Here is a 24,922-nt window from a genome sequence, read left to right on the forward strand (position 1 = left end):
GGGGGGGGGGGGGGGGCAGGAGGAAGTGCTCCAGACACGTGGCCTCCTCTTCGGGTGCTGTGCAGCTAGGAGAGGTGCGGGGGCACCACACATGGCGGGTGTGATGGGTGGGCAGCGGGGGCAGCGAGCAGCCCAGGCTGGACAGGAGCCAGTTAGGAAGGAGCCTGCTGCTCGGTGTAGGCCCCCACATAAGCAGAACCAGACTCCGCCTCTGGGATGGGTGGGTGACTAGACCTGCACCCGGCTTGGGGGCTGCACTGGCAGGAGGAGCAGCCCAAAGGCTTCAGATTGTCCTGCAGAGGCAGACCACGAGGGTCTAGGTGTGCGTTGGGCTTCCCTCCACATGCTTCTTGGAGATTCTGCCAACTGGAGGCCCAGACCACCTCTGAATCTCACCCACATGGCAGCCGCTGGCTCCTCGGTGACGCCTGCTTGGACTCACAAGGCAGGGGTCCTTTAGCAGCGTAAACCAGGTCATATTTCTCCCCCTAATTCCTCCAGGGTCTTCCTGTTGCTCTTGCCACAGCTTGAGTGCCTCATCGGCCAGCCTTTCCAGCTGAGCCTTTGTCACCTGCACTGTCCCCTCCCTCTCTGTCCAGCAACCACCACTGTGTTCTTGTGGTTATACACCTAGCTAGTTCCTCCTCCCAGGACCTTGTGTGTGAACCCTGCTCCCTTCCCGTCTGAGGTCTGGCAGGGCCAGTTGTGCACAGTGGTAGGCTGTGAGCCCCACCTGGGTGGGCTGGTGTCTGCACGGTGTGCTGGAGGGGCCTGGCGATTAGGGGTAGAGGGCCCCTGCTCACTGCCCAACCCCAGCCAGGACCTGGGGGAGGTGTTATCCCTGAGGCCAGGCTGGGAACCATACTACTCACCCCATCCCAGGAATCCCTTCACCCCATCCCAGGTTTTACCTGAAGGACATCGTCCCCAGCCTTATAAAGCCTGTTTTTGCGAGAGGTGAATTGAAGCTGCTTTGAAAGAAGAAAAATAGGAAGAAGACCCTGGTGGTCATTAGCACCCAGTGATTGTCAGACTTTGCTTCACCGAGCAGCAACCTTCTGTCCTTCCCATGGGGAGATGTAGCCCTTGCCCCTGCTGAGCCCACACACACAGCGTAGCTGCCCGAAAGTAGCATTCATCCACTTACAGCTTCCCTTCTTTACCAGTAGAGTGATGCTCTGTACAAGCCCTTCCATGGTTTCAATTTGAATTATATTTCTGCATAATTTTTTTTTTTCCTTTTTTTTTGCGGAACTGGGGATTGAACTCAGACCCTTGTGCTTGCCAGGGAAGCGCTTATTCCACTGAGCCATCTCCCCGGCCCCTTACATTTCTGCATAATATTCAAAGAGAATTATAGGGTCAAGAAGTGGAAGAGCCAGACACAGTGGCACACACCTATGGTCCCAGCACTCTGGGCACTGAAGCAGAATTCCGAGTTTGAGCCCAGCCTGGGTAATAGTGACTTGTTGGGGCTGTGTCTTAAAATTCTTAAGAGCCTGGAGTGGTGGGGCATACCTATAATCCCAGCACTTGGAGGCTGAGGCAGGAGGATCACCAAGCTTGAGATCAGTGAGGGTTACGTAGTAAACTCAGGGCCAGCCTGAGCTACACACACAGTGAGACTGTCACCAGAAAAAAAGAGAGAGAAGAAAAACAGAAGGACTTGGAGAGGGAGCTCAGCAGCATAAACACCTGCTGGTAAGTGTGAGGTCCTAAATTCAATCCTTGGTACCAAAACATGAAAAACAGAAAGAAAGAAGTGCTGGGGATGTAGCTCAGTGTGAACATTCTGCATTCAATCCCCAATATCGCAGAAAAACAAAGAGCAGGAGAGTAGGAACAGGCAGGGCATTCTGGATCCTTCTGGCCTGATTCATAGTCGTTCTGAGCCTCCTAATTGTTCCTGGCCCTTGTGGCATCTCAGCACGACCAGCATGGAGCTGTACCTTCATTGCTGTTTGTTCCCTAGGTTTGCGGCAGGCAGGACGCTTTTTCCTTGCCCTACTTGGTGCCGTGTGGGGTTGGCTGTGACGGTGGTGTTTGGATAATCTGCAGCTCCTCCTCTGCCGCTCACAAGCAGGGCCCAGCAAAACACTACAGAGAGGGCCCAGGGTGCGGGCCCCTGTGAGAGCCAGAGTTCTCTGCAAGAGCGGGCAAGCAGAGCAGGGGGCCATTCCCAAGGCCTGTCCCCAACAGCCGGCAAGTGCCCACACCTCTCCTCTCTGCGCCCCACCCCCACCCCTGCAGGAAGGGAGGCAGCTCAGCTGCTGGCAGGGCTCCAGGTGCCTGCGGGGTCAGGCTGCCTCCTACAGGGCCACTGCAGGCTGCAGCCCCACAGCCTCATGGGCTGCTGCGGTCCCAAAGCCAGTCACACCCCCTCACACCTTGCAACTGGTGCTTCCTGCCGCTGCTGTGTACAAACAAGGCTCCGTTGGAGGAAACAGGTGTTCTATCAGGTCACAGGCCCCCACCCCTGGGGTACAGTAAGTGGGTGCGCACAGAGCAGCCTCTCTTGCAGGCCGTGGTGCGGCCCTATGTGGAAGGCGCTGGCCCAAGGCCCTTAAGGGAATGTGAGGAGGGAAGGCGTTTAGTCTGGAAGGTCCTTTCTCTGCCACTGCAGCTGCCATTGCTTGGCAGCGTGGCCCTGGACAGTTAGCTCACCGCCGTGGGCCCCAGTTTCCTCACCTGAGATGTGGATGTGAATTTGCTGTGTAGCGTGGGGGCCGCCTTAGTAGCAGCTGCTGTTTGAGGACTGAGGTCATGTGCAAACAGCAAGGTGCTTGCCTGCTTCTAGACCCCAAACCAGAGCCTTTTCTGCCACCCTGGGGCAGTGCCGCTGGCCTGACAGCCCTCAGGTGCTTGGCTGGGCTACAATGCAGAACTCGCTGGAGTGACTGTATATTGACCGAGCCCCCTGTACTGTTGGCCTGTTTTGCACAGGTTGTTGGCTGCCTCTTTTCACTGAGCCCCAAGTCTGCGCGAGTGAAGGGCCTAGGGGGTCAGGACCAAGTGCAGCTGGGAGGCTGCCAGAGAGGAGCTGCGCAGGGGAGCATGGGAAGCTACCCTGAGCGGGCACTGCTAAGTCAGCGAGGAGAGGGCAGGCAGTGAGTGTGTCCCTGAGGGGAGACCCCGTGCAGCCACTGTGGGTGTGGAAGGGGCCCGCACCAAGTGCCCAGCGTGCAAGCCTGCCGTCCATGCTGCCCTGCTGCTCTCCGGGGTTGGCAGAGGCTGGCGGGCACATGCGGCACATTGGCCTTGAAGGCAGGATGGTGCACACCACAGGTGGATTCAGTTGGACACGGAGGACTGGGACCGGGAGAGCAGGCAGCAGGCAGCAGGCAGCAGGCGCAGGGTGGCGTCTTCGAGGGGTGGTTGGAGGGATTGGAGTGGAGCAGGAGCAGGGAGGCCCACGGGTGAGAGCACGGGTGAACGTCCAGGACGCCTCTGAGCTGGCAGCCGCTGTCCTTCCCTGGTTTTCCATGAGCCAAGGGGCTCGGCCTTCTGATTACTGAGGAGAGCACACCCCTGAGGCCACTGGCTGGCTCACACAGATCCCCAAGCCAGGGTCAAAGTGCAGGCAGCTCCTTTGCCCAGCGGGCCTTAGCTGGGCCCTGAGCGGGGAGGTCTGTGAGAACGCAGGCATGTATGTTGAGCCTCCTTCAGTTTGTGACCTCATCTCAAAGACCCTTTGTGCTTGGGGTTTGGACCTGGGAAGCCACTACCCTCGCTTTAAAGGGCGTGGCTCACAAAGGCCTCTTCATGACAGGCTGGGTGGGTTTGGCATCAGCAGGTTGGCACCACTGTCTGCCCCAGGTGGAACCAGGGTCCCGCAGGGCTTGGCTCCCGTGGGAGAGGTGCCTGTCACTTGCTGGATAGGCCTTGCCCGGGAGTGGAGCTAGGAGGAGTGAGAGGTTGGTCCTCCTGCCAGGAGGCTGCTGAGACCGCCTGTCCCACCCAGGGAGCCTGCCCGCCCGGGCTGCACCCACAGGCTCTGCTTCCGAGCCCAGCCACAGCCTGGTGACACAGCCTTCACTCTGCGGCCCTGACTCGGGGGCCAGAACTCCCTGGAGATCAGAGGCAGCAGACACGCTGCCAAATGAGCTTCCTCTCGCCCCTTTCACCCTCCCCTCACCCTCAGAGGGCAGGGGAGCCGTCTGGGCCCACACTGCTGCGAAGCTGTGACGTTTGTGCAGCAGTGGCTGCAGGCATGGGTGGGCAGGACGTTGCCCTGGGGAACAATGGGTGTGGCCGTGGGATAAATCTGGTTAGGGCTGTCTCCACCCCACCAAGCCTGAGCTGGCCTGGGTGCTGGGGGTGGCACATCACCTCGTCCATTTCCCATGAGGACAGAAGACTGTGGTGGGGGAGGAGGGCACACTGTCCCTGCCCCGTGACCCTCAGCAAATCTGCTAGCCTCTGTCTGTCTTCTCCCTATGGTGCACAAGCACCCCTGGCTGAGGTTCTGGAAAAGGTTGGCAGGAAAGGCAGGCGTGGGGTTGGAAGGGGGCTGGGCACCACAGGACCAGCCTGACCCAGGCTCCCGTTGGGCCTGGGAGTCCTGGGCAGGCAGACACAGGTGATGGACCCCAGGCTGGGTAACTCAGACCTGGTTTGGTGGCAGTGGGCCCAGCCCCCTGGCTTGCTGGGCTGCCATCTGAAACGCATTACTGATGCTTTGTAAACTCCACATCATTTGGCCACATGAAAGCTGGGGCCTAAAAATAGCCTCTCCCAGAGGACGCCCCGCATTGGCGGGGCTCAGCTGACCTCTGTGTGCACACCCACCACCATGCCACCTCTTGCCAGGGAGCCCCGACTGTCAGGGCCGCACCCACCCAGTGTGGGCAGCCACTGCCTGAGGCTGCTTCATCTGGGCACAGATCTTATCCAGCTGGGCAGAGCTTCAGGCCTTGAGGCGTGACCCAGGGACTATGTCTAGGAAAGTCGGGAGTTGGCCATGGAAGGTACGGTAGTGGCCTTAGGGCCTTTCCCAGCTGTCTCTGCCTACAGGCCCATCTTATAGACGGGGACACTGAAGCCAGCATGGGGATGGGACCAGACCAGCCTGACCTTTATGTGGCTCTGGCAGGTGAGACAAGTGGGCCGATGTGGGTGTGCTGGGGAGGAAGGGCCAGGCCCATGTGGGCCCGTGTCCCATGGGGAGGCTGTGAGGGAGGCCTGTAGGCTGCTGGCTGACTTTGCCCTGCCTTCTGTGGGTTCCCTCTCCCGATGGTCTCTGACCAACTGCAAACCACTCTTTTCCCTAAAAATAAACATGCTTATGGGATTGGGGGAAGCTTTGTAGCTATCAAAGGAAATAATAGGGTGTTTAAGAAAATTACATTGCGTTTTAAATAACCAGCATGAAAGTCATTAAGTTTGAAGTTTCATTCAAATCAGACGGCTCTGTGGCTGGCCTGGTGGGTGGTGGCTGGCCCCTCGGATGCCGAGAGGCAGCTGTGGGGCGCTCCACGGCAGTGGCGGCGGCAGTGAGGTCCCTGCTAGCCTGGTGCTGCGGGGTCCAGGAGGGGCTGGCCTCAGTGTGAGCCTGGCAGCCACCCGGAGTGTGCTGGCATGCTTTGAAGCAGTGTGCGGCCCTGGGACCCACCCAGCCGTGGGAGGCAGCCCCGTGGGCGGGCACATTGGTGTGGATGAGCAGGGAGAGAGGCCACAGAGGCTGGGGACTATGTTGAGATGGGGCTTTCGGGGATGGTGGTTGGGATCGTTACAGGCTGAAGAGCATCCGTGGGCCCAGGCAACACCTGTTCCCTTCACTCCTAACTCCTCAGTGCCTCATGCATGGGCCTGGCACACAGAGAGTGCTCAGCAAAGTGCTGCGGGAAGAACAGCCACCCTGGCTCATGGGGCCAGGACTTCCCAAGGGCCAGCCAGGCTTTTGCCAGAAGTGGAGAAAGTGACCACTGTTCTTGCTGCCATTCTGCAGATGGGGCGTCGGAGGTTCAGAGAGGTTACCTGGCAAAGTCAGGTTTGGTCCAGGGTCTCTTGCCCCAAATCCCATGCTCCTTGCTGCTCCCCAAAATGTGTGGGGACGGGAGCAGCATGGGCTGTTGAGTCCTCCTCTCCCTGCTGTCGGGCTCTCCAGTTGGATCCTGTTGGAGCCCTGTGGCCCCAGCGAAAGATGGCCTCTCACGGTTCCTATTGAAGGTGACATCCTCCTACCTCTGAGTCTGGCCTCTTTCCTCCTTGACACCTGGCACGGTCAGGACTCGTAGGCTCAAAGGGCCACCTCTCTTGGTTAGGAGCCAGGACTTCCAGAAGAAATGCCACCTGCAGTGTCTTCATAAGTGACCTTTAAGGTGGACTCAGGTGTGGGGCGCAGTAGGACGGTTGGACTGCGCACTGTGGCTCCTTCTTGCAGCTCTAATCCTGACTCAGCCTGAAGCTCAATGTGGGTCTGCCCTGGGCCACATGCCTCTTTCTGTGTGGTCTGGGTTGGGCTATAGGATTTCCCGGCACTGAGTCATTGGGATGCCTGAACTGCAGAAGCAGGGGCATCCCAGGCATGTGTGGCCCCCAGGGGAAAGCTGCCGGGCCACCAGAGCCTCCAGGCAGCCTCTGGGGCCTTCTGAGGGCAGTTCTGCTGCTGCTGTTGTCCCTCCCTCCCTTTCTTGCTCTGGTCACTGCAGGCCTGACAGCAGTTTAGGTCTGGTCTCATGGTGACCAAGTGGTGGCCCACAGGAAGCTGAGGATCAGCAGCCTAACTGGCACGCAGCTGACTTTCCTAAAAAGCCTTCTTGTAGGGACGCGTGTTTGTTTCTCTTTTCCCTCCTTCTATTTTGCTCTAATTAAGCACAAAAACAATATCAGCGAACACAAGTATGAACTCATTTAATCCTCATCACAATCTGTGTGACAGTAGACTTGTTGTAGACAGAGCCCCGTGGCATGGAGAGGTACCACCCAAGAAACGCAGGGCCTGCATGCGGGCAGCAGATGCGCCTGGCTCCTGTCGCGACACTGCCTGCAGAGGGGGCCCACGTTTCTCTTCCGCGCAGCTGGCTCTCCTTAACTGGAGTCTGGGAACTTGCCTTCCTCCCATATCTGCGCTGTTACCCCAAGTGGTGTTTGTAGGAGTCTTGTGGCGTGGTTTCTGGGAGCTCCATGCTTCAGTCTCAGGGTCCTTGTCCCGCTGCAGCCCTGTCTCCTGTCTGTCCTGCTCTGAGGGGCTGCGGCGGGGTCAGGCGCCTCAAGTGGCTTCTTGTCCACATTGTATCTTGTGTCCTATGGATAAACTGCTCAACTGAGGCCACCCAGATCCGCGAGGCCCTTGGGTGGCAGTGGCACTGGCACTGAGGGCCCACCCTGAAGGAGTGTCCTGACAGTCTCAGGCCAGTGCTGTCATGAGACATTCGGTGCCGGCCACTGGACTGTCCTGAGGATGTGGGGACCAATGGGGTGCTTGCCTCTCAGAGCCCTGCTCAGCAGCACTCCAGCTTCCAGCCCCTGCCCTCCTGCCATCTGCATGCGGAAGGCACGTGGTGTATTCTGTAGGGAGTGTGAGCTCTCAGGCTTCGGAGAGCTACAACTAGCAGGAGCTCTGGCTCCCACAAGGACCAGGCAGGTGGGGTCTTGTGGGTCAGAGCCTGCTGCTCACAGTCTTGCTTCTAGAAAGTTCTCCGAGGCACGCCCTGGCACAAGTGTCACCTGTGAGGCCTGTGGCTGAGCGGCAAACCTTCCCACCAAGAACCCTACAGGGCGAGGTTCAAATCAACACCTGTCCCTGCTTGCCATGAGACTTCAGGCTCATCGTTTGCGTCCTTGCGCTTCACCTTTCTCATCTGTGACCTCTGCTTGTGCACCAGAGAGGACAGACAGCAGGGTTCTCGGCGGGTGGGCCGCTGTGGACCGGTAGCACGTGGCAGGCGTTCGTGGAGCCAGCGCTTGGTGCCTGTGCTCTTCCTGCCTTCTCTGCGGAGCCCAGGAGTATAGAGCCTCTGCTCTGAGTCCAAGCCTCGCTTTCCCTTTGCAGAGGCCAGCGTGGGCTGCCTTGGTCCACGATGGTCCCCGGTCTGCTGGGCGCACAGGAGGATTGGGCAAGTCGTTGTCAAGGCTGTGGGGATGCTCAGCCCAGGCCACTGTAGTCCCCAAGAGTTGGGTAGTGTGGGCCGCAGCCGGGTGGCAGCAACTCCCGGAAGCTTGTATTTTCCTCTGAAAACATCCTGTCCTGAGCGGTGTTCACCTCAGAGGAGGAAGGAAAATGCAAGTAAACAAATGCACAGAAACCACGAAAAACCAGGCAGCTCTGCAAGGGGCTCAGCAGGCTCTGGGGGTGCCTCAGGGCTGGGCTGGCCCGGCCCACGCAGTCCTGTGGTTTGCCAGGCAGTACGCAGGACTCTGGTCTTCACCTTCGTGGCAGCAGCCGCTACCTGCTGTCCAGGCCCAGTAGCTGTGGACTGGCAGTGTGAAGGACCTGGCAGCTGGCTCTGCACAGCTGGCTCTGCACAGCTGCCATGGCAACAGCCTGTTGCTGGCAGGTGGGACTAAAGCCCCTGTCCACGCGGGTGTGGCCCCACCGCCCTCCCTTCTAGCTCAGTTGGCTACCGAGCCTGCCCTTTGCTCTGCGGGGGGCGTGCGATACAAGGTGCTCCTATGCTGGGGGCAGAAAGCTGGCGAGCTGTCCCCTGCGGGGCACTGTGTTCCTGGGCTGCAGCCCCTGGCGCGAGGCCATGTGGCTCCCCTGGTCCTCGGGGCTCATTCTGCAGAGGCAGGAACTGTGGGAGCCCATGAATCCATGCACACCCAGCAGGGCCCGTTGGAAGGTCTGTGGCCCTGCCCCCCTCTGGGGAGCTTATGTGAACCACCCCCAGCCTCAGGGAACATCCCACCCAGCAGGTTGTAAACACCGGACCCTCAGTACTGTTCCCGGGTCTTCCCAGCTCTTGGCACAGGCCTATGCTGCTGTGGGGCTCCAAGGGGCCCCTGGAGCTAGGAGATCCGGCCCTAGAGCTTGGCTCCTGGTAATGCAGGGAAGAGAGATGAGGTTTAGGTGGGTCCTCCGAGTGGCCCACCCTTGGGTGCTCAGGAAAAGCAGACTGAGTGAACCGGCCTGCACAGGCCTCTGAAGCTGCCGGATTGGCACAGGCCTCAGCACATAGGAGCTGCATGAACCAGCAGTAGCATTGAATGGGTGGGAAGGGATGGACAAAGGAGGCGGCCATGGGCCTCAGGGGTCAGGCAGGATGTTCCCTGAGAACACCCTGGACAGTGGTCCCAGCTCCCCCTGGCCTCCAAACGTGCTGCTGAGCCCCAAGCCAGCCCCAGCCGGAGCGTTCCACTCAGTGCTGCACCATTCTCCCTGAATGCTGGCCCCCTGCTGCACACAGCTAGAGGTATTTATGACTTCGATGATGGCCTGGCTTGAGTTCCATCAGTGAGAGCAGTTCAGGGCGCAATCTCAGACCCTGGGGAGGGCCAGCGGCAGACAGGGAGGTAGGCTGTGACAGTAGGTGGGCTCGTGCTGCAGCAGGGAGAGGCAAGGCAGAGGATCTTGCTGGGATGTGAGCAAGAGAGGTAGCCACGTTTCCCCGGGGCCTGTAGCACGGGTGGAATTGGCCATGCCAAGTGGGGCAGACTGCTCCAGGCAGTGTCCCTGAGCAACCAGTCACCACCCCTGCTACAGCACAGCAGCAGGAGGGCAGAGATGAGGGAGTGCACCCGAGAACCCCAGGGGTCATGCAGGGGCTAAGAGAGGCAGGTGACCTTCTCATCTCCCAGTGGTGAGTCTCAGGTGGGAGGTGGGAAGGATAAAGTGCCCTCCTCGGATGGGTTGTCATGCCTGGCATCTATTCAGCCTCGCTGTTATGTACCTGGGAACAGAACGATACCCACAACGATGGCCCCCATCTGTCCAGGCAGCATCTGCCACAGAGGAACAGGAGGCCACAGTGTGGCTCTGTGGCTCCTTCCTTGGCCCACTCCCCAGGGATTCTCTCCCACCGTGGAGGAGGCATAGAAACCATCCTCGCCTAGGGGACCTGACGTCTCAGCCCTGTGGCAGAGGAGTATTCCGGGGCCTGGGGGTACAAGGCCTTGAGAGGTCTGTACTCTGCTAGTCTGAGAAGGGGAACGTATGCTGGGACGACTAAGCTGATGCCCCTCCGAAAAGACCTCTGCCTGCCAGGCTGGTGCCACCACACCCCAGGCATAGACCTCTCCAGGAGGTGGTCCAGGTCAGGATAAGGAGCATCCTAGCGAGGGTCAGGAGGGAGCGTGGAAAGCTGGGGGGGCAAGCGGGAGGAAAGCGTGGGTGGAGGCATGGATGCAAAGGTGAGCTGGGTGTCTGGGCAGAGGAGCAGGTGGCATGGCTGGGCAGGGGCCTGGTTGGGACCCTGGGGACCATGTACAGCTGTCACTGCCAGGAATGCCAGAGCCCGTCTTGAGGGTCCCAGAACCTTGCAGGAGCATCACTAGTCCCAAGGGTGCCCTGACCAGCCAGGCTACAGAACAGGAGACTGGACCTTTTTCTTCAGTGACAGTGACCACAGAGCCTTTTCAGTGGAGTGGTGACATCCCAGCTCAGCCACTTGCTAGGCGTGTGCCCTTGTGCTTTAGCTTTCTGTCTGTCAACAGGGAGGTTCCTATCTCTGCCTCCATCAGAGGAGGTGCTAGGAGGACCTGGGAGAAGCACGCGAGTGCTCAGACTGGCCAGGCCTGGCACTTGGGGAGTACCCAGCCACCCTTCGCAGATGCTGTCCTCCCCCCAGGACTGGGTGGCACTCAGTCTCATGCTGGCCAGGCCCGGGCAGCTGGGGTGCCCTCCTGCCACCATCCCCATGCCTGCCGCTGGGGGCTCTTGGCAGGTTGAGCCCTGACAGTTCTCAGGCCTCTTGGGCGTCAGCCCAGAGGAAATGGCAACTTTCTTCACTGGGAAAGTGATGTGGGGCTCCAGCCCGTGGGGGTTTTCAGAGTCAACCGTCAGAGATGAGGCAGTTTCTCGGCCACGGCACAGGGCCTCAGTGTGCGCACAGCCCAAGAGCAGCAGACCACTGCGGTCTGCAGGGAAAATGCCGACTGTGTTTATTTTTCACCTGAGCCTGCAGGAAGTGGGGGTGGTGGGCAGAGGCAGCCAGCAGGCCAGAGCGTGACTTGTGGGCCAGGAGCCCGACCTCTGGAGTCCCTCGCCGCCCCCTCCTGCTGCCCTGCCCTGGCCCGGCCCCCTGCCTGGAAAGCTGGAGGGTGCACTGGGCTCAGGGGAGGCATTTCTGGACTCCACCGAAACTGTCTGGTATGAAAGGAGCACTTTTGGCCGTGGCTTGTGTTCGTGGAGAGCTGAGCCCTTGAGCAGTAATGGGAGGGTCCCTGCCCTGGGAGCAAGCACTGTCCCCGCTGAAGGCCGGACAGGAGTTGCCCTGAAGTGCACTGGGGTGTCGGATGAGAGGAGGCGGCCTGTGTTGAGTCTCCATGCTCTCATACAGCCACTGAGCTCTCAGCACCGCCACAGCGTGGCTGTTAGGCTCTGGCCTCTGAGGAAGGTGAGGTGCTGTGGGTACAGATGACAGTGACAGCCAGCCCACACCACCTCCTTCCCTTGGGGGCTAGGCACCGAGACAGTCACTAGGCGCCCTGTATGCAAGCCAGGCCTCAGGTGACCCCACCCTGTCGTCTGGGAAGCCTGGCCCCAGACAGCCTTGTGCTGGAGCCCTGGAGCGGGACGTTCCTCTGACTGAGGGGCATGGGGCCCTGTGCCAGGCGGTTCCCCTGGCTACCACACCAGGCACAGAGGGGCCGGGAGCGAGCTGAGAGGCGGCCTGCATAGTGGGGAGCTCTGGCCACCCTGGGCCCCCAGCTGCTGGGGCTGGAGTGCAGCCTGCGCCTGCCCACTGTGGTTGCGCTGCACACGGTTGGATGACACTCTCTGCTGGTTTCCCTAGAGGAAGTCTGGCCAACAGGAGGAGCCCCTCACCCCACACAGACACTGGGACTCAGGTAGCAACACTGGCTGGGAGCCAGGCTCAGCACAGCAAGCAAGGCCACTCAGCACCGTGCAGCCAGGAGTGCGCTAGGTTAGGGGGACCTTGAGACTGCCATCCATGGAGCTACACTCACCACCTGGGAAGGCCCTTGGGCAGAGCACAGACCCCGGGGCTGTCTTCCTAGGCCAGCACCTTGGCCCTGGTCCCAGCTTTCCCCCTGAGTTGTGCAGGCCACCGTGGTCCCGAGACTCAAAAGCCAGGGCCAAGGCTTGGACCTGGGCTTGCTCTGAAGCAGGAGTGGGGACTTGAAAGCTCCTCGTGTGTGAGGGGACAAAGGCGGTTTGGATGGCAGTGTGTGCACCCCAGCAGTCATCAGAGTGTTGGCCACCAGGTGGGCCCTGAAGCCACAGACAGCAGCACTGTGGGTGTGGCGGGACAGAAAGGCCTTGGGGCTTTCCAGGCAGCTTCCTACTTTGAGGGTCCAACACCTGCTCCCTGACACCCTAGACAGGACAGGGTTGCCTGGCTGTGTGGAAGGGAGCTGCACTCTGAGAACGAGCTGGCCCAAGGGGACAGGACTGCGGAGGTTTCTGTAAAGGGAAGCAGGGCACAGTTGGCAGCCAGTGGGGGGGTACAGACATGCTTCCGAGGTACTTGGCACCGTGCGTGTGTACATTTGGATGGCACAGGTCCACACACCCATGGCTGCCCGCCCATCCACCTTGCTAGCCACTTATGGATGCCTGTGTTCCTGTCTGCAGGGACACAGAAGGCTCGGGGAGGGCTATCAGTGCAGGGCCCTGCTGAGGTAAGGAAGGAGTCTGTACCCCTTCAGGGCGTCATGCTGGGGCCATAAGGCTGAGGTGACCCCACTTCTATGCTGTCCCTCGGTCCTCACCCTGGACTCCCTGAAACAAGGGCAGGGCCCTCCCCAGGCCCCACTCGCTGCCCTGAACTCTCGAATCTGACTCATTGTGCCCGGTGGGCAGCTTCACTCGTGGCACAGGCCAGGGCTGTCCCTGTGCACCCTGCTGTAGCAGACTCCACAGGGAGAAGCTGAGCCTCAGCTGTAGGTGCCCAGGTGTGCAGAGCACACGGCAGGGCAGAGGCCTGGAGCAGCTCCCTGTGGCTGAGTGTGGAAGCCTCTTCTAGACTGCTGCCTGCGTCAGCTCAGGACAGGGCCAGGCCACAGGCCTGAAAGTGAGAGTCCATGGGGGCAGGGCAGTGTGGCCAGCTAGGGGTGCTGAGGGATGGGGTCAGGTGCAGGAAGCCCAGCCTTGGGGTGGAGGAGGCCTGAGCCTGTAGCCTCGAGCAGCCCCGCAATAGGCCGTGGGAAAATGGGGATCCCTGGCACCTAAAGGCCAGGAGGGACCTTAAGGCTCAGGGCAGGTGGGCTGCTGGGCAGCGCACTAGTGGACGGCAAGATGATGCCTCGGATGTGGGTTGGGTGGAGTGGAGGGGGCTGCCACGCTGCAGCCAGTGCAAGCCCTCACCCCACGCCCTCCCTCGGACTCCCGGTGTTCACCTCCCTCCTCTCGTTTCAGCACAAGGCCAGCCAGCCCCCCCACAGCGTCCCCCAACTCTCTCCTCTCTACGAACATTTCAGCAACCCACACCCCACACAGGTCCCTGCGGACATCAGCCAGAGGCAAGGTATGGGCTGGGGGGCAGGGCGGGGCCCGAGCAGGCCAGAGGCTGCGGCCAGCACTCTGGCCTGACATCAGGTAGTGGGGCCCTTTCCATAACAGGAGAACTGGGGCCGCCAGACCCAAGGCCCACAGAAAATGCCCGGAGGATCGACTAGGGACATACACCACCACCACCACAGTCTGACAGCGCCTCCCTGTACCACTAGCACTGGCAGCGCTTCCCTCCCCCATGAGAAAATGGAAAGTGGTGGTTGTGATGGCTGATTCACCTCAGCCTCAGCTAAAGTCATTCTGAAATCCATCTCTGTCAGCTGTGGGAAACCCGCCAGTCCAGCCTGGGCCAGGCTGGCTCTGCAGGCTGGGTTCCTCAGTCCAGGGGCCCCACGTCCTGCCTCCAATCCACACTGGCTCCAGTAGTCCCCATGCGGCAGGAAGTCTGAGGCCTGGCTCCCCTCCAGGGGACCCCAGCTCTGCCTGCTGGCCAACCCTTGTTGTATGCAACCCACCCAGACCCTGTCCCTTAGTTCCCTTGCCTTTCAGATGGCCACTGTCACTACTCCAGGATGGCCCTAAACAAGTTTGTCGGGGCTTGTGGGTTAGCTCAGTTGTTTAAGCGCCTGCTTCGGCAAACCCAGTCAGGCCCAGGGGACTGTGGCTCGGTCCCCAGCTCTACCCCCAGCTCTACGTGCCTTACCAGATCCACCCATAAGGCAGCCTGAGCCAGCCAAAAGAAAAAAAAATCCTTCACAACAAACAGGTTTGTGCCTGGACCTCTAGTAAAGGGAAGAAGGATCTTCGAGTTGCCTGCAGAGGCTCTAACGTGCAGTGACTGCTAAGTCTCTCACACCACACCACCACTGAGGTGAGGCTGCCCACTTACCTGATCCCTGGTCCCTCTCTACTGCAGGAGTTCATAGGCCTCTACAGACTCCTGAGCTTTCTGGCTTCTACTCCCTGACCTCAGGCAGCGTGGGACAGCTTCCCCACACTGTGAGCTGGTAAGTGTGGTCCCAGTGGGGACAGTGCTGGGTGGAGCCCAGCTGCCCTTCCACGTTCCTCTTTCTGTGCTGTGCGCCCTGTGACCAGTTCTGTACACCTCACATGGGCCCTGGCGCTGTCCCAACCTGGCTCAGAACTAGGGCTTCTTTTGGCTCCTTGGGCTGTGAGCACGCTGCAAGTTGCTTGACATACTTCCTCCAGGGAGGCAGGAAAGCTGCTGATGGTCCCGGCTCTGTAGAGTACCCGAACTCTCCTTTGTAGGAGAATGCTGGGCTCTTCAGGGCCCGCCACAGCCATGGGTATATAAGGAAGAAAAGGCAGGCCAGAGAACGTGCTCCTCTCGGCTTTGGGGTGGGCCAGGGTGTTTCCTCTGGCCCCAGGGCCAGTTGGTCCCTTCCTCGGTAGCTGCTTAAGGAGCAAAGTCGAGTTCCTTTGGTGCCTGCCTGCTTGCTGGGTCTCCTAAGGCACAGTCAGAGAAGGCAGGCTGCATCCCAGCTCAGCAGGCCTGACTGTGGGCAACAGGGTCTACTCTCAGAATTGGACCTCAGCAGGCTGGCTGGCCTTGTGCTCACCAGCCATGGTGCGAGTGCTAGGTCTCTGGCCTCTCCGGACTGAAGCAGTCACCCAACAGCAGGAAAGCCTGGCTTCCTAGGAAGATAAGAGAAGGCCGGAGGCCCAGCCAGGCCCCCGCTGGCCCCTTCGCGCTTCCACTTTACCCATGGTAGGCCTCGCTTCCATTTTTGGATTCTCTGAACAAAGCTGCATTCTAAATACAAACCAGGAGTTCTCCCAGTGCAGCAGGGCTGTCCAGACCTAGTTGGATGGGGCCAGGCCACGTTCTACAGAAGTGCATCTCAGGACCAGCCTCTTCAGGGTCCCACTGGCCACTGCCAAAGGCCAGGAGGCTTGCGCCTGGAGGGCACATTTATGTACCAAGGCTCTAAGAGTCCTGCTGCGCAGGGAGCAGGGCCTGTGTTTTCAGCTCTCACAGGGAACCCCTGGTTGCAGAAGAGTTGGGGCACTGTAGCCTCTGCAGAGCCCTGCTGTGTGCCAGCAGGATTCTGAGCACAGAGAAACACTGCTAAAGCTGACTGACCCCTGGGCCCCTGCCCTTGGTCTGCCTAGTGAGCACCACAGGTATTGCTCTGATGCACTCACCCAGCTTGGGATCTGTGCGCTTATGGGGAAAAATGTCACTTAGCTAAGCAAGACCTGAAGGGTAAGGACAAGTTGAAACGGCTGAATTGGGGGTGTGAAGGCCCTAGGACAAGAGAGCCTTGTATCTCAAACCTAGGTGGTTTAGTTGGCACTCAAGAGAAGGCTGCCACTTCCACTCTTTAAGGGGGAAATACTAGCAGCACCAGCTGCCCCCTGGTGGCCAGCACTTGAAGCACACTGGCATGATCCCAGCAGAGGCCCGCCTTTCTCCATGTCAAGGGTCTGGCGAAGCAGGTGTGAACATCCTTCCCTGTGTGGCTGGCAGCCAGACTGCTAACAGCTGTCTCTCCTGACCACAGGCCCAGCCCTCCTCTCTACCCCCTGTCCCCTTCCTGCGGATATAGACAGCACTTCCCCGCCCCCACTGCAGCCCCTGGCGCCCCCTACCCCAGGTGAGTCCCCTACCCCACAGCCAGGCTCTGCTTCCTGTTGCCCAGGCTTCAGTGCCCACACAAGGCCACGCTCAGGCTAGCGCTTACCCTGTGTTAGTTGTGTGTCCATCTGTCCGTCTGTCACCCCAGCTGTCCTGCGCCTGAGCATGAAGCTAGTAGGTATGAGGCCTCAGTCCAGGCGACAGGCACAGAACAGCTAGGATGGCAGGGCTCACCGGGCTCAGCCTGTGTGTGGAGGTCTGTGCGCTTGCCTGTCCTGCACCCTGTCGGGTTGTCCCTGAGCTCCTCCCAAGCTGCACAGCACCTTTTCCATAAGTGCCCCTGCCACTGTCCCTCGGGGATCCCACATCTGTGCAAGCAGCAGAGGGAAGAGGGGTCTCCAGATAGCAAGAGGTGAGGTGGGACGTGAGTGTGCTCAATTCCCCCAGGGCCAGACCTGGTGCCTGGTACCAGCCTCAAGGAACCTGGCTGGCCTTTCATCCTCCCGGGGGTCCCAGCCCAGGGAAGGTTGTTTGCATACAGCACTAGCAGTTAAATGGGCCAAATGGGTAATGAGGCAGCCCCAAGGAAACCCCAGCCAGGCCTGCTAAGGCAGAAGGGCCTCGTGGGAAGGGCAGCTCTTCCTGAGAGTGCCAACGGGACAGCAGGAGTTGGAGCTGGCCAGGAGTGGTGGGAGGCAAGGGGAGAGATGGGGCTGGAAATGTGGGCAGGGATGCTGAGCAGTGTCAGCCAGCCCCAGGGAGGGCCACAGCTTTACTCTGTGGCAGTAGGGAGATTGCAGCAGCAGAGCAGGGGACAGTCTGTCCTGTATGTGTCTTGGGGCACTTGTGTGCAGGCCTGGGAGGGGCGTCTGTTCACCTGCATCCCTGTGCACTGTGGGGCCTCCGTGTGTGTCCAGAGGCCTGGCCAGTAAGTCCTGGCTCAGTGTTACCTTTCCTTGCCCCTCCAGGTTCACGCACCCGTCCTTGGTGCTAGGCTCGGGTGTACCCGGGCACCCAGCAGCCATCCCCCACCCGGCCATTGTGCCTTCCTCGGGGAAGCAGGATCTGCAGCCCTACGACCGCAGCCTGTGAGTGTAACGGGCAAGGAGGGTAGGGACGGGAGGGAATCTGATGTATCATCCAGGACTCACATGCCTTCCACCAGTCCAAGACCGGCCGGGAGGCCCACGGCTGTCCTTGAGCTCTGACTATTGAGAAGTGGTTTTTAATCCTGAGGGGCTGAGGACTCCTTGTGTATAGCTTTCTGCTTGAAGGATTTTTTTTTTTTTTTCTTTTTTCTTCTGGCTGGCTCAGGATGCCTTAAGGGCAGGTCTGGTAAGGCATGAGGACCTGGGGATCGAACCACAGTATGCTTCAACTGACTGCGTTTGCATAAACAGGCACTTAAACAACTGAGCTAACCGGTAGGCCCCCTCTGCTCACTCATTTGGGGCAGGTTCTGTTCACAAACGCAGTCCACGCACATCCATGGCCACAGTGGTGGAGGGTGCAGGCATTAGGGAAGGGCATGTGCCAACAGATGGGCTTTGCCTCCCAGGAAGACACAGGCAGAAGCCAAGGCAGAGAAGGAGGTTAAGAAGCCAACTATCAAGAAGCCCCTCAACGCGTTCATGCTGTACATGAAGGAGATGAGAGCCAAGGTCATCGCAGAGTGCACACTCAAGGAGAGCGCTGCCATCAACCAGATCCTGGGCCGCAGGGTAAGGCTGCGGCTGGCGGGCTGGCGGGCTGGCTCTGACCCACATCACGCTGATGGCTCCCTTGTGCCCTGTCTGCGCCTCTCCCCTTACAGTGGCACGCACTGTCTCGGGAAGAGCAGGCCAAGTATTATGAGCTGGCCCGCAAGGAGAGGCAGCTGCACATGCAGCTGTACCCGGGCTGGTCGGCGCGGGACAACTACGTGAGTCACCAAACACACAGTGGGGGCACGGCGGTGGGGGCGGGGGCAGGGTTGTTTGTGCCCAGTCCACACCCTGGGCAGGGAAACAAATACTGTCCTGACATTATAGGTGAGGTAGGCTGTGCATATAGCAGGTCCAAAGCCTCCCATGGCAGGCCAGGGAGGTGCCCCTGAAAGGAAGCCCACATCCTGTGCTCCATGTTCCAGTCCGTTCACATGGGGCTGTGGCCCAGTTCCTCTCTGGGGCACATGGCAAAGGAGGGGCTTCGCGTATACCACGAGGCTAAGGCAGGAGGACTGTTTCAAGTTCAGGCTGGCCTGGGCTACAAAGCAAGCTCAAGGTCAGCCTGAGCTGTGCAGAGACCCAGGCCCGTGAAGTGGGTGAGGCCTCTGATCTGAGCACTGTGAGCGTCATTGAGGGGCAGGCTGGGCGCCCCCCCAGACCTGAATATCCCTCCCTTTGTTCCCTACAGGGGAAGAAGAAGAGGCGTTCAAGGGAAAAGCATCAGGAGTCCACGTCAGGTGAGGCCTTGCCTCAGGAGTGGAGGCCGCTCTCCACACCCCCATTCCAAGCCCACCTCACTCTAGGCCCTCTGCAAAGGAGGCCTGCACCTCCCAAGTCCAATGCCGGGTACATGAGGGACCGCAGCACTGAGCCATGAGACCTGCAGGAGCAGACTCGGTTGGCAGGTGGTGTGCCCTGCCTCCTCTGCCAGCCCTATCCAAAGCTGGCTTCTGCAGAGCAATTAGGAAGTGACTGCAACAAGTGCATGCTGCCCAGTTCTGCCTGGCAGGTTCCCCATCGCCACGGCCCCACCCCTGCCATTTCGGGGCAATTCAGAGCACTCTGGAGGGGCTCTGGGGAGCCCATGTGCTGCTGTAGGCCTTGCTGTGGGCAAATCCCTGCCTTCAACTCTAGTGAACATACCCAGCTTTCTTAGCTGTGCCCTACACAGCAAAGCTAGAGCCAGGACTGGGGCACAGTGGGGCAGAGTCCTAGCATCCTCTGAATGGGAAAACAGTCCCTTCTTTCCAGGTGGAAGTGTAACAGTCATAAGCTGTGGCGTTGTGTCACGCCAGAGTCAGGAAGACTGGACAGTGGTAAGGATAAAGAACAACAAAACAGGCAGGCAGCTGGGGGAGTGGTAGACAGTGTTGGAGCAGCAAGGGCCGCTTGCCACGAGCCTCCCTCAGTTCTTCTGCAGGCTCCACGCCAGCACCTGCACCCCACATACTAGGGTAGCCTGAGAGGCCCCTTCCTGCCCCACCAGGGCTGGCTGTGCTGGAGAGGTCACTCTGCCTGTGGGGGCTATGGGTGTCTGTAACTGGCTAACACTGATATTACCTCTTCTTTCTGGGCCCTGCTCTGCTCTGCTGCCTACCTTCCTGCTCGCCCTCTGCCTGTTCTGCCTCTCTGGCATGGCTGTAAGCAGACCCTGGCTCACCTAAGAAATGCCGTGCTCGCTTTGGCCTCAACCAGCAGACGGATTGGTGTGGTCCGTGCAGGTGGGTTGTCCCCACCAACGTTCTCCCTTTGCTTTAAGCTGCTTCCCTGACTGCACATACTCTGCTGGGCCTGCAGCCCCTTCCCCCTTCATCCCCCAGTCTGCCCAGAAGATAGGAGAATCTGTGCCCAAGAATGTGAGAAACTAGATACAGCTTGTAGCGCAAATCGTTGGGTCTCAGTGCAAGGAGTGCAACTTTATGTAGGTCCTCAACAGAAAGATTCATGTCACTAGGTAGGGTAGCTGCCCTGCTTCCTGGCTTCAGTCATGGCCTTCCAGCTTGCCCATTTCATGGTGCAATCCCTGCCTATAAAGATGTGAGAGCAAGATGGTGACACCAGAGAATGAGTTACATGTTTGGGCGCCACCAGCCACATGACCACCTCGTACCTTCCGGGAGGCTTAGGCACCACACGGCAGGAAATACTTGTGGGTATGAAGATTTGCCTGCCAAGTGATTAAAGTTGCCTCATTTAAGATCAGGGCTAGCAGGGCCAATGCAGAGGGACTGCAGCGAAAAGGCCACGGTTTAGAAATGTGTCCCTCCTTCCAACAAAGGAGCTGATAGTGGGGCGTGGAGTGATGTGGGGAACAACCATGTCCTCAGGTCCCATTCCATCCATTGCAGCCTACTCCCAAGATCAGTGTGACCCAGAGAACTCTGTGGTAATGGAGTAGTCACTGTGAGGACTTCTCATAGTCCAGCTCTGATGACTGGGATTGATCACCAGTCCCAGGCTTTGAAGCCCCTTGTTTAATTAATACTTAACTTGCTAGCTAGCTCCCTCAGATCCTCTAGAGCCAAGCTCACAAACCTGAAGCCAAAGTTCAAAGACTCATACTAGGTGCCCACAGGCCTAGCTACAACAGGTGCCTGTGCCACTCGGGATGTTCTGGGAACTGCACCTTCTGTAGGTCTGGGCCAGGCTCTGCACAATCTGCAGGGCCGATCCAGGTCTGAAGACACAGGTGCACCAACCAAGTCCAGGGGAGGGGGACAGGAGGTCAGCCAGGCCTGTGCAAGGACAGCATGTTTTGGTTGTGGTGTATGACTTTGAATTCACCCTCTGTTTACAGATAACTCTCTTCACTATTCCTAGGAGGAAAAAGAAATGCATTCGGTACTTACCCGGAGAAGGCCGCTGCCCCAGCCCCGTTCCTTCCGATGACAGTGCTCTAGGCTGTCCCAGCCCCCCAGGCCCCCAGGCCTCACCCTCATACCTTCTGCTATCCCATTTCCCCCCAGAGCTGCCTGCTAGCCCCATGGATCTCGTGCCAGCATCCCCAGGCCTCTCTACTGCACTCAGCCTCCCAGCCTTGGGAACTGCCCCACCGGCCCCCTGCGGCGTCCTACAGAGCACACAAGTACAGCAACAGGAACCTCATAGACAGGCAGCCTAGCACACGCAGAACCACCTCTGGGCTCCTCCAGGGGCTCAGCTCCAGCCTCAAGGGAGAGCAGAGCCTCAAATCATGTGGAAACCAGCTAGGGGCCTGTTAACCCCTCAGGATCCAGGCCAAGAGGCAGAACTGCCTGAACCTGAGGCCAGCAATTTCAAGTGCTCAAGTGATGGGCCCACCTGTCCAGATGGGACCGTGTAGGGCATCCTAATGACTATGGCATCCTGCATCTGTTTTTTTCTTTCCACTCAGACTCATTGTTTATTTAAAGAGGGAAACAGCTAGATATGTCAGCTAATCTTTCACTGGCTTTTGGGAGGCTCTGTGATCACTGTTGTCTGGCAGCTGCACTCCCATGCTCTGTAAGAGATTTGAGGCAGGCCCTGCCAGTCCAGCTTGGGAGCTGTAGGATTCCAATATATTTGAAACCAGGTTCAGGTCTACATCCACTGGGGCCAGAACAGAATCTTCTCTGGCACCAGAATCTTCCTCATCTGAATTGTTATTGGTAGTCTGAGATGAAGGCTTCTTACTCATTTGCTTGCTAGTGGTAAAACTTTTGCCCATGCTGGTACTGTTTTGTTTTTGACCATTTGTCTTTGGTAGATACCACTGCCTCCCTTGCTCCCAGCTCTACCAGGGCCTCTTGTCCCCCTGCCATAGCCCTCCTCCCCACAACAGACACGTCCTGGACCAAGAAATGACCTGGTATAGGGCTAGGGATTTAGCCCAGCAGCACAGCACAGCACCTGCATGACAAGCAGGAGGTCCTGATTCCTGCCCGTCCTCCCCCCACCCAATTATCAAACAACTTGTGAGCCTGGCAACAACCATAGCTCAAAATGACAATGGTTCTTCAGGGACTGGAGTTCTAGTTACAGAAAACCAGCTGCTGCCCATAAGCTGGAGGAGAGGAAGCCTCCTTAGAGCATGTTCTCAAGAGTTTGCAAGAGAAAGGAGTTTCAGTCCATCAGCAAGGCAACAAGAACAGCCTGATACTACTCAGTCAGGCAAGTGTGAATAATAGCTGTAGGTCAGATTACTTGGAGATGTTCCTGAAACTCCTCAGCCCCAGCAGCTCTGATAGCAAGGCTCCAGGCACTGAGACAGGTAACCTAGTTTCAATAGAAAAGTCATGGTCCAACTCGTGTGCATCCCTCCCCTTTCAGAGTACATTTCACACCACCATTTCCAGCGTACCTGTGTGGGCAGAGCCAGCTCCTGGGCAGCTAGAGAGCAAATCTCAACCTTCTAGCATCCAGACGAGGTCAGCTTGTCTTCCTACAGGGCTGTAGGAAGGAGGGCCATTACAACTAAGGGAAGGAGTCCAGAAACTTCTAGTGGTGGGCAGGTTTTTACCAATCTATTTTAACCCATTTTTGAGCCAAGCTTTAACCCTGAGCCTTGAAAAACAAATCTGAAGCCTCTTCCTCACTGTACATAACCTAAAGCCAAAGAAAAAGGGCTATCCCTGTATTCACTTCCCTCAATAAAATCCCTACTCAGAATCCAAAATTCACATATTCTAGTGTAGTGTTACAACAAATCTTAGAAAATGGATTGATGTAGCAAAGTATTTTTATACTGTTAATAAATCAGTTTTTTAACATGAGAATAAAGATACTTTTTATTGGGTTTGTTTCAAAGCCTGAACTTGAACAAACTTTTAGTAACAATGTGGCACTCCACCTTTCAAGACCAAGTTTGTTCTCTACTATGATCCACACGTTCAGGGCCTGGGCTCTGCTAGGTGAGCTCCCATTTCAGACCTTGCTCTTAATCTTTGGACTCCACAACAGATGTGGGCCAGACTGCTCCCCAGCAATCCCATGAACCCTGAAAAGATAAATCCAACCTGAAACAGGTGCATGTGACCACTAGGCTCTACCTCCCCCTGATAGCATACAGAAAAAACAGCAAACACTTCAAGTACATATTCTATTTCAAGGAAAAAAGGTTTTGAATCTTTTGTAACCTACGAGCACAAAATTTTAAGATACTTCAGTAAGCATTTTCTGTTAAGGAACTTTTGGCTAATTTTGTTACTCGTACGAGACCTGTGAAGTGTGATAATCCACAACTTTTTACGTGGCAATTTCAACCACGGGTCCTGGAACTTCCTTACAGCCACCTCAGCCAAACCACCATCAGGTAACAAATGGTGGGCTAGAATTGTTTCATAAGAGACATCTGTTGGCAACATCCACCGGGCAGTACACAAACAGATTTTGGATTTGATGTTTATAAAAAAAAAAAGTCATCTTCCAGAGTAGTATCTAAACAAGGCCACTGGGGGCTATAATCAAAGACAGGCTTGCTGGGAGGGTGCTGGTCCACTCTGGACACCTGTCCCATTTTGAAGAATTCCACTCTGACTACTGGCCTAGTTGTTTCAAAAAACATTTTAATCAGGGCTTATGCAAGGCTTGGTGCTTGCATCTGATTTGGTGTCTCATTTGGACTACACCAGGTCCATAAACAATGGCCCCTTTGTGTGTGGGAGGGGCTCAGGTCCTTGGCAATTCTGTTAACATCAGGCCAGGCTTTGAGAAAAAACCTCAGACAGGGAAACTTGAATCCCTCCAAATCACACCACCACATTCCTATGAGGGCAGAAGATGACTTGAAATTGCCAACCCAAATTCAACTTCAAATATACCAAGTCCCTCCACACAGCAAAGTACCAACTCCATCTGCTGACACACCACAGGACAGGATATTATTCTACCTTCTCGTATCCCTTTCCAGACAACTGGCAGATGTAAGACTGTGAAATACAGTAATACTTCAGTTCATGAATGCTTCTACTTGCAAATAATTTGGTTTCTGAACAGAAGCATCTGGCAAAATTTTGCTTCTGCTCACAAGCTCTGCATCACATGACAAACACAATTGCTACCTTTTTCCCCAGAATCATGGAATGAATTAAGTTTGTAAACTGAGGTACCACTACCTAAATCCTGATGACTCCCCTCTACGGCATTTGCTCTTAAACCAGGAACTAGCAGATATGGAGGGCCTGTCTCCAATTCGAAGATGCATCCGCCCTTTTCCTAAGACCCCAGGGCAAAACTCTTCAGAGCTACAGCTCTCTTGAACGCTCCACCACCTCACATTCCACCTAGCCCTCATTCAGTGCACTACAAGCCTGGCTACAAAGGTCCCAAGTAGAGGGAGGCAGAGTGGTTCTCTACATCCTATTCCAGAGGAAGAAAAGTCATCAAGTTCCTGCATCCACTTGTAGGAAAACAGAACAGAAGGGACAAGGTAAGTAGGGCACACCAAATGCCTACATTTGTCAGGCCAATACATTAAAGTAGAACTTCAGCCACAAACATAGGTAATTGTATAAAAGAGTGGAACTGCTTTTTGAGGTTTTAGCCGTCTCTTTCTTAAGGCTCTTTGGAGCTTGTTTTATTTTTCTTAAATACTGAGGACTGAACCCAGGGCCTTTGTAGGTAAAAGCTCTAACACTAAGTTGAATCCCCAGCCCTCTACGTGCTTAAAGTCCCTCAGAGCTTTAGGAGTTTAACAAGTCCTTTGAAACAGCAACCCACTCAAGTAGACTATGATTCCTAGGTTATATTACGTTCCCAATTCCAATTACTGCAATTACCTTCTTGTTCCAGGCCTCAAATCCTACTAGAGGCACCTTTTTAACTCAGGCTCCAACTTAAAAGAGATACCTTTGTGAATCTGGGAAAGTATAAAGATAATAAAGCAATGCCTACTTTGTGTATGAAAGGTAGTTACAAAAATGAGCTAAAAAAAAAATATAACAGCACATCAAAGGAGAGAACTTGTGCCTACAGTGCGAGAATTATTAGAACTTATCTAAGGGGAACATCCTTAGCCCATAACTGTATTGGAGAGAAAGTAATACTCTAACGTTAAGGGAGGGTTTGGTTTATGTTTACATC

General features: G+C 57.0%; 1 protein-coding gene across 10 annotated transcripts in view; it reads left to right on the top strand.

The window, feature by feature from the left end:
- Window positions 1-21,465, top strand: part of Tcf7 (transcription factor 7) — a 25,952-nt gene extending 4,487 nt beyond the window's left edge. For 2 of the 10 annotated variants that reach the window (XM_004629356.2, XM_023713254.1), the window contains exons 3-10: window positions 13,481-13,589; window positions 14,493-14,583; window positions 16,102-16,194; window positions 17,144-17,263; window positions 17,734-17,896; window positions 17,989-18,096; window positions 18,570-18,618; window positions 20,702-21,465. In XM_004629356.2, the coding sequence (XP_004629413.1) occupies window positions 13,481-13,589; window positions 14,493-14,583; window positions 16,102-16,194; window positions 17,144-17,263; window positions 17,734-17,896; window positions 17,989-18,096; window positions 18,570-18,618; window positions 20,702-20,781 (813 nt within the window). In that variant the 3' untranslated portion in view covers window positions 20,782-21,465. Of the gene's footprint in view, window positions 1-13,480; window positions 13,590-14,492; window positions 14,584-16,101; window positions 16,195-17,143; window positions 17,264-17,733; window positions 17,897-17,988; window positions 18,097-18,569; window positions 18,619-19,529; window positions 19,677-20,678 lie in introns of those variants that run through there. The other 8 variants (XM_023713256.1, XM_023713260.1, XM_023713253.1 and 5 more) reach the window with 4 other exon arrangements.
- The last annotated feature ends 3,457 nt before the right edge of the window (window positions 21,466-24,922 follow it).

Source organism: Octodon degus, unplaced genomic scaffold (assembly GCF_000260255.1).
Source record: "Octodon degus isolate 3935 unplaced genomic scaffold, OctDeg1.0 scaffold00029, whole genome shotgun sequence".
NCBI classification, from domain to species: Eukaryota; Metazoa; Chordata; class Mammalia; order Rodentia; family Octodontidae; genus Octodon; species Octodon degus.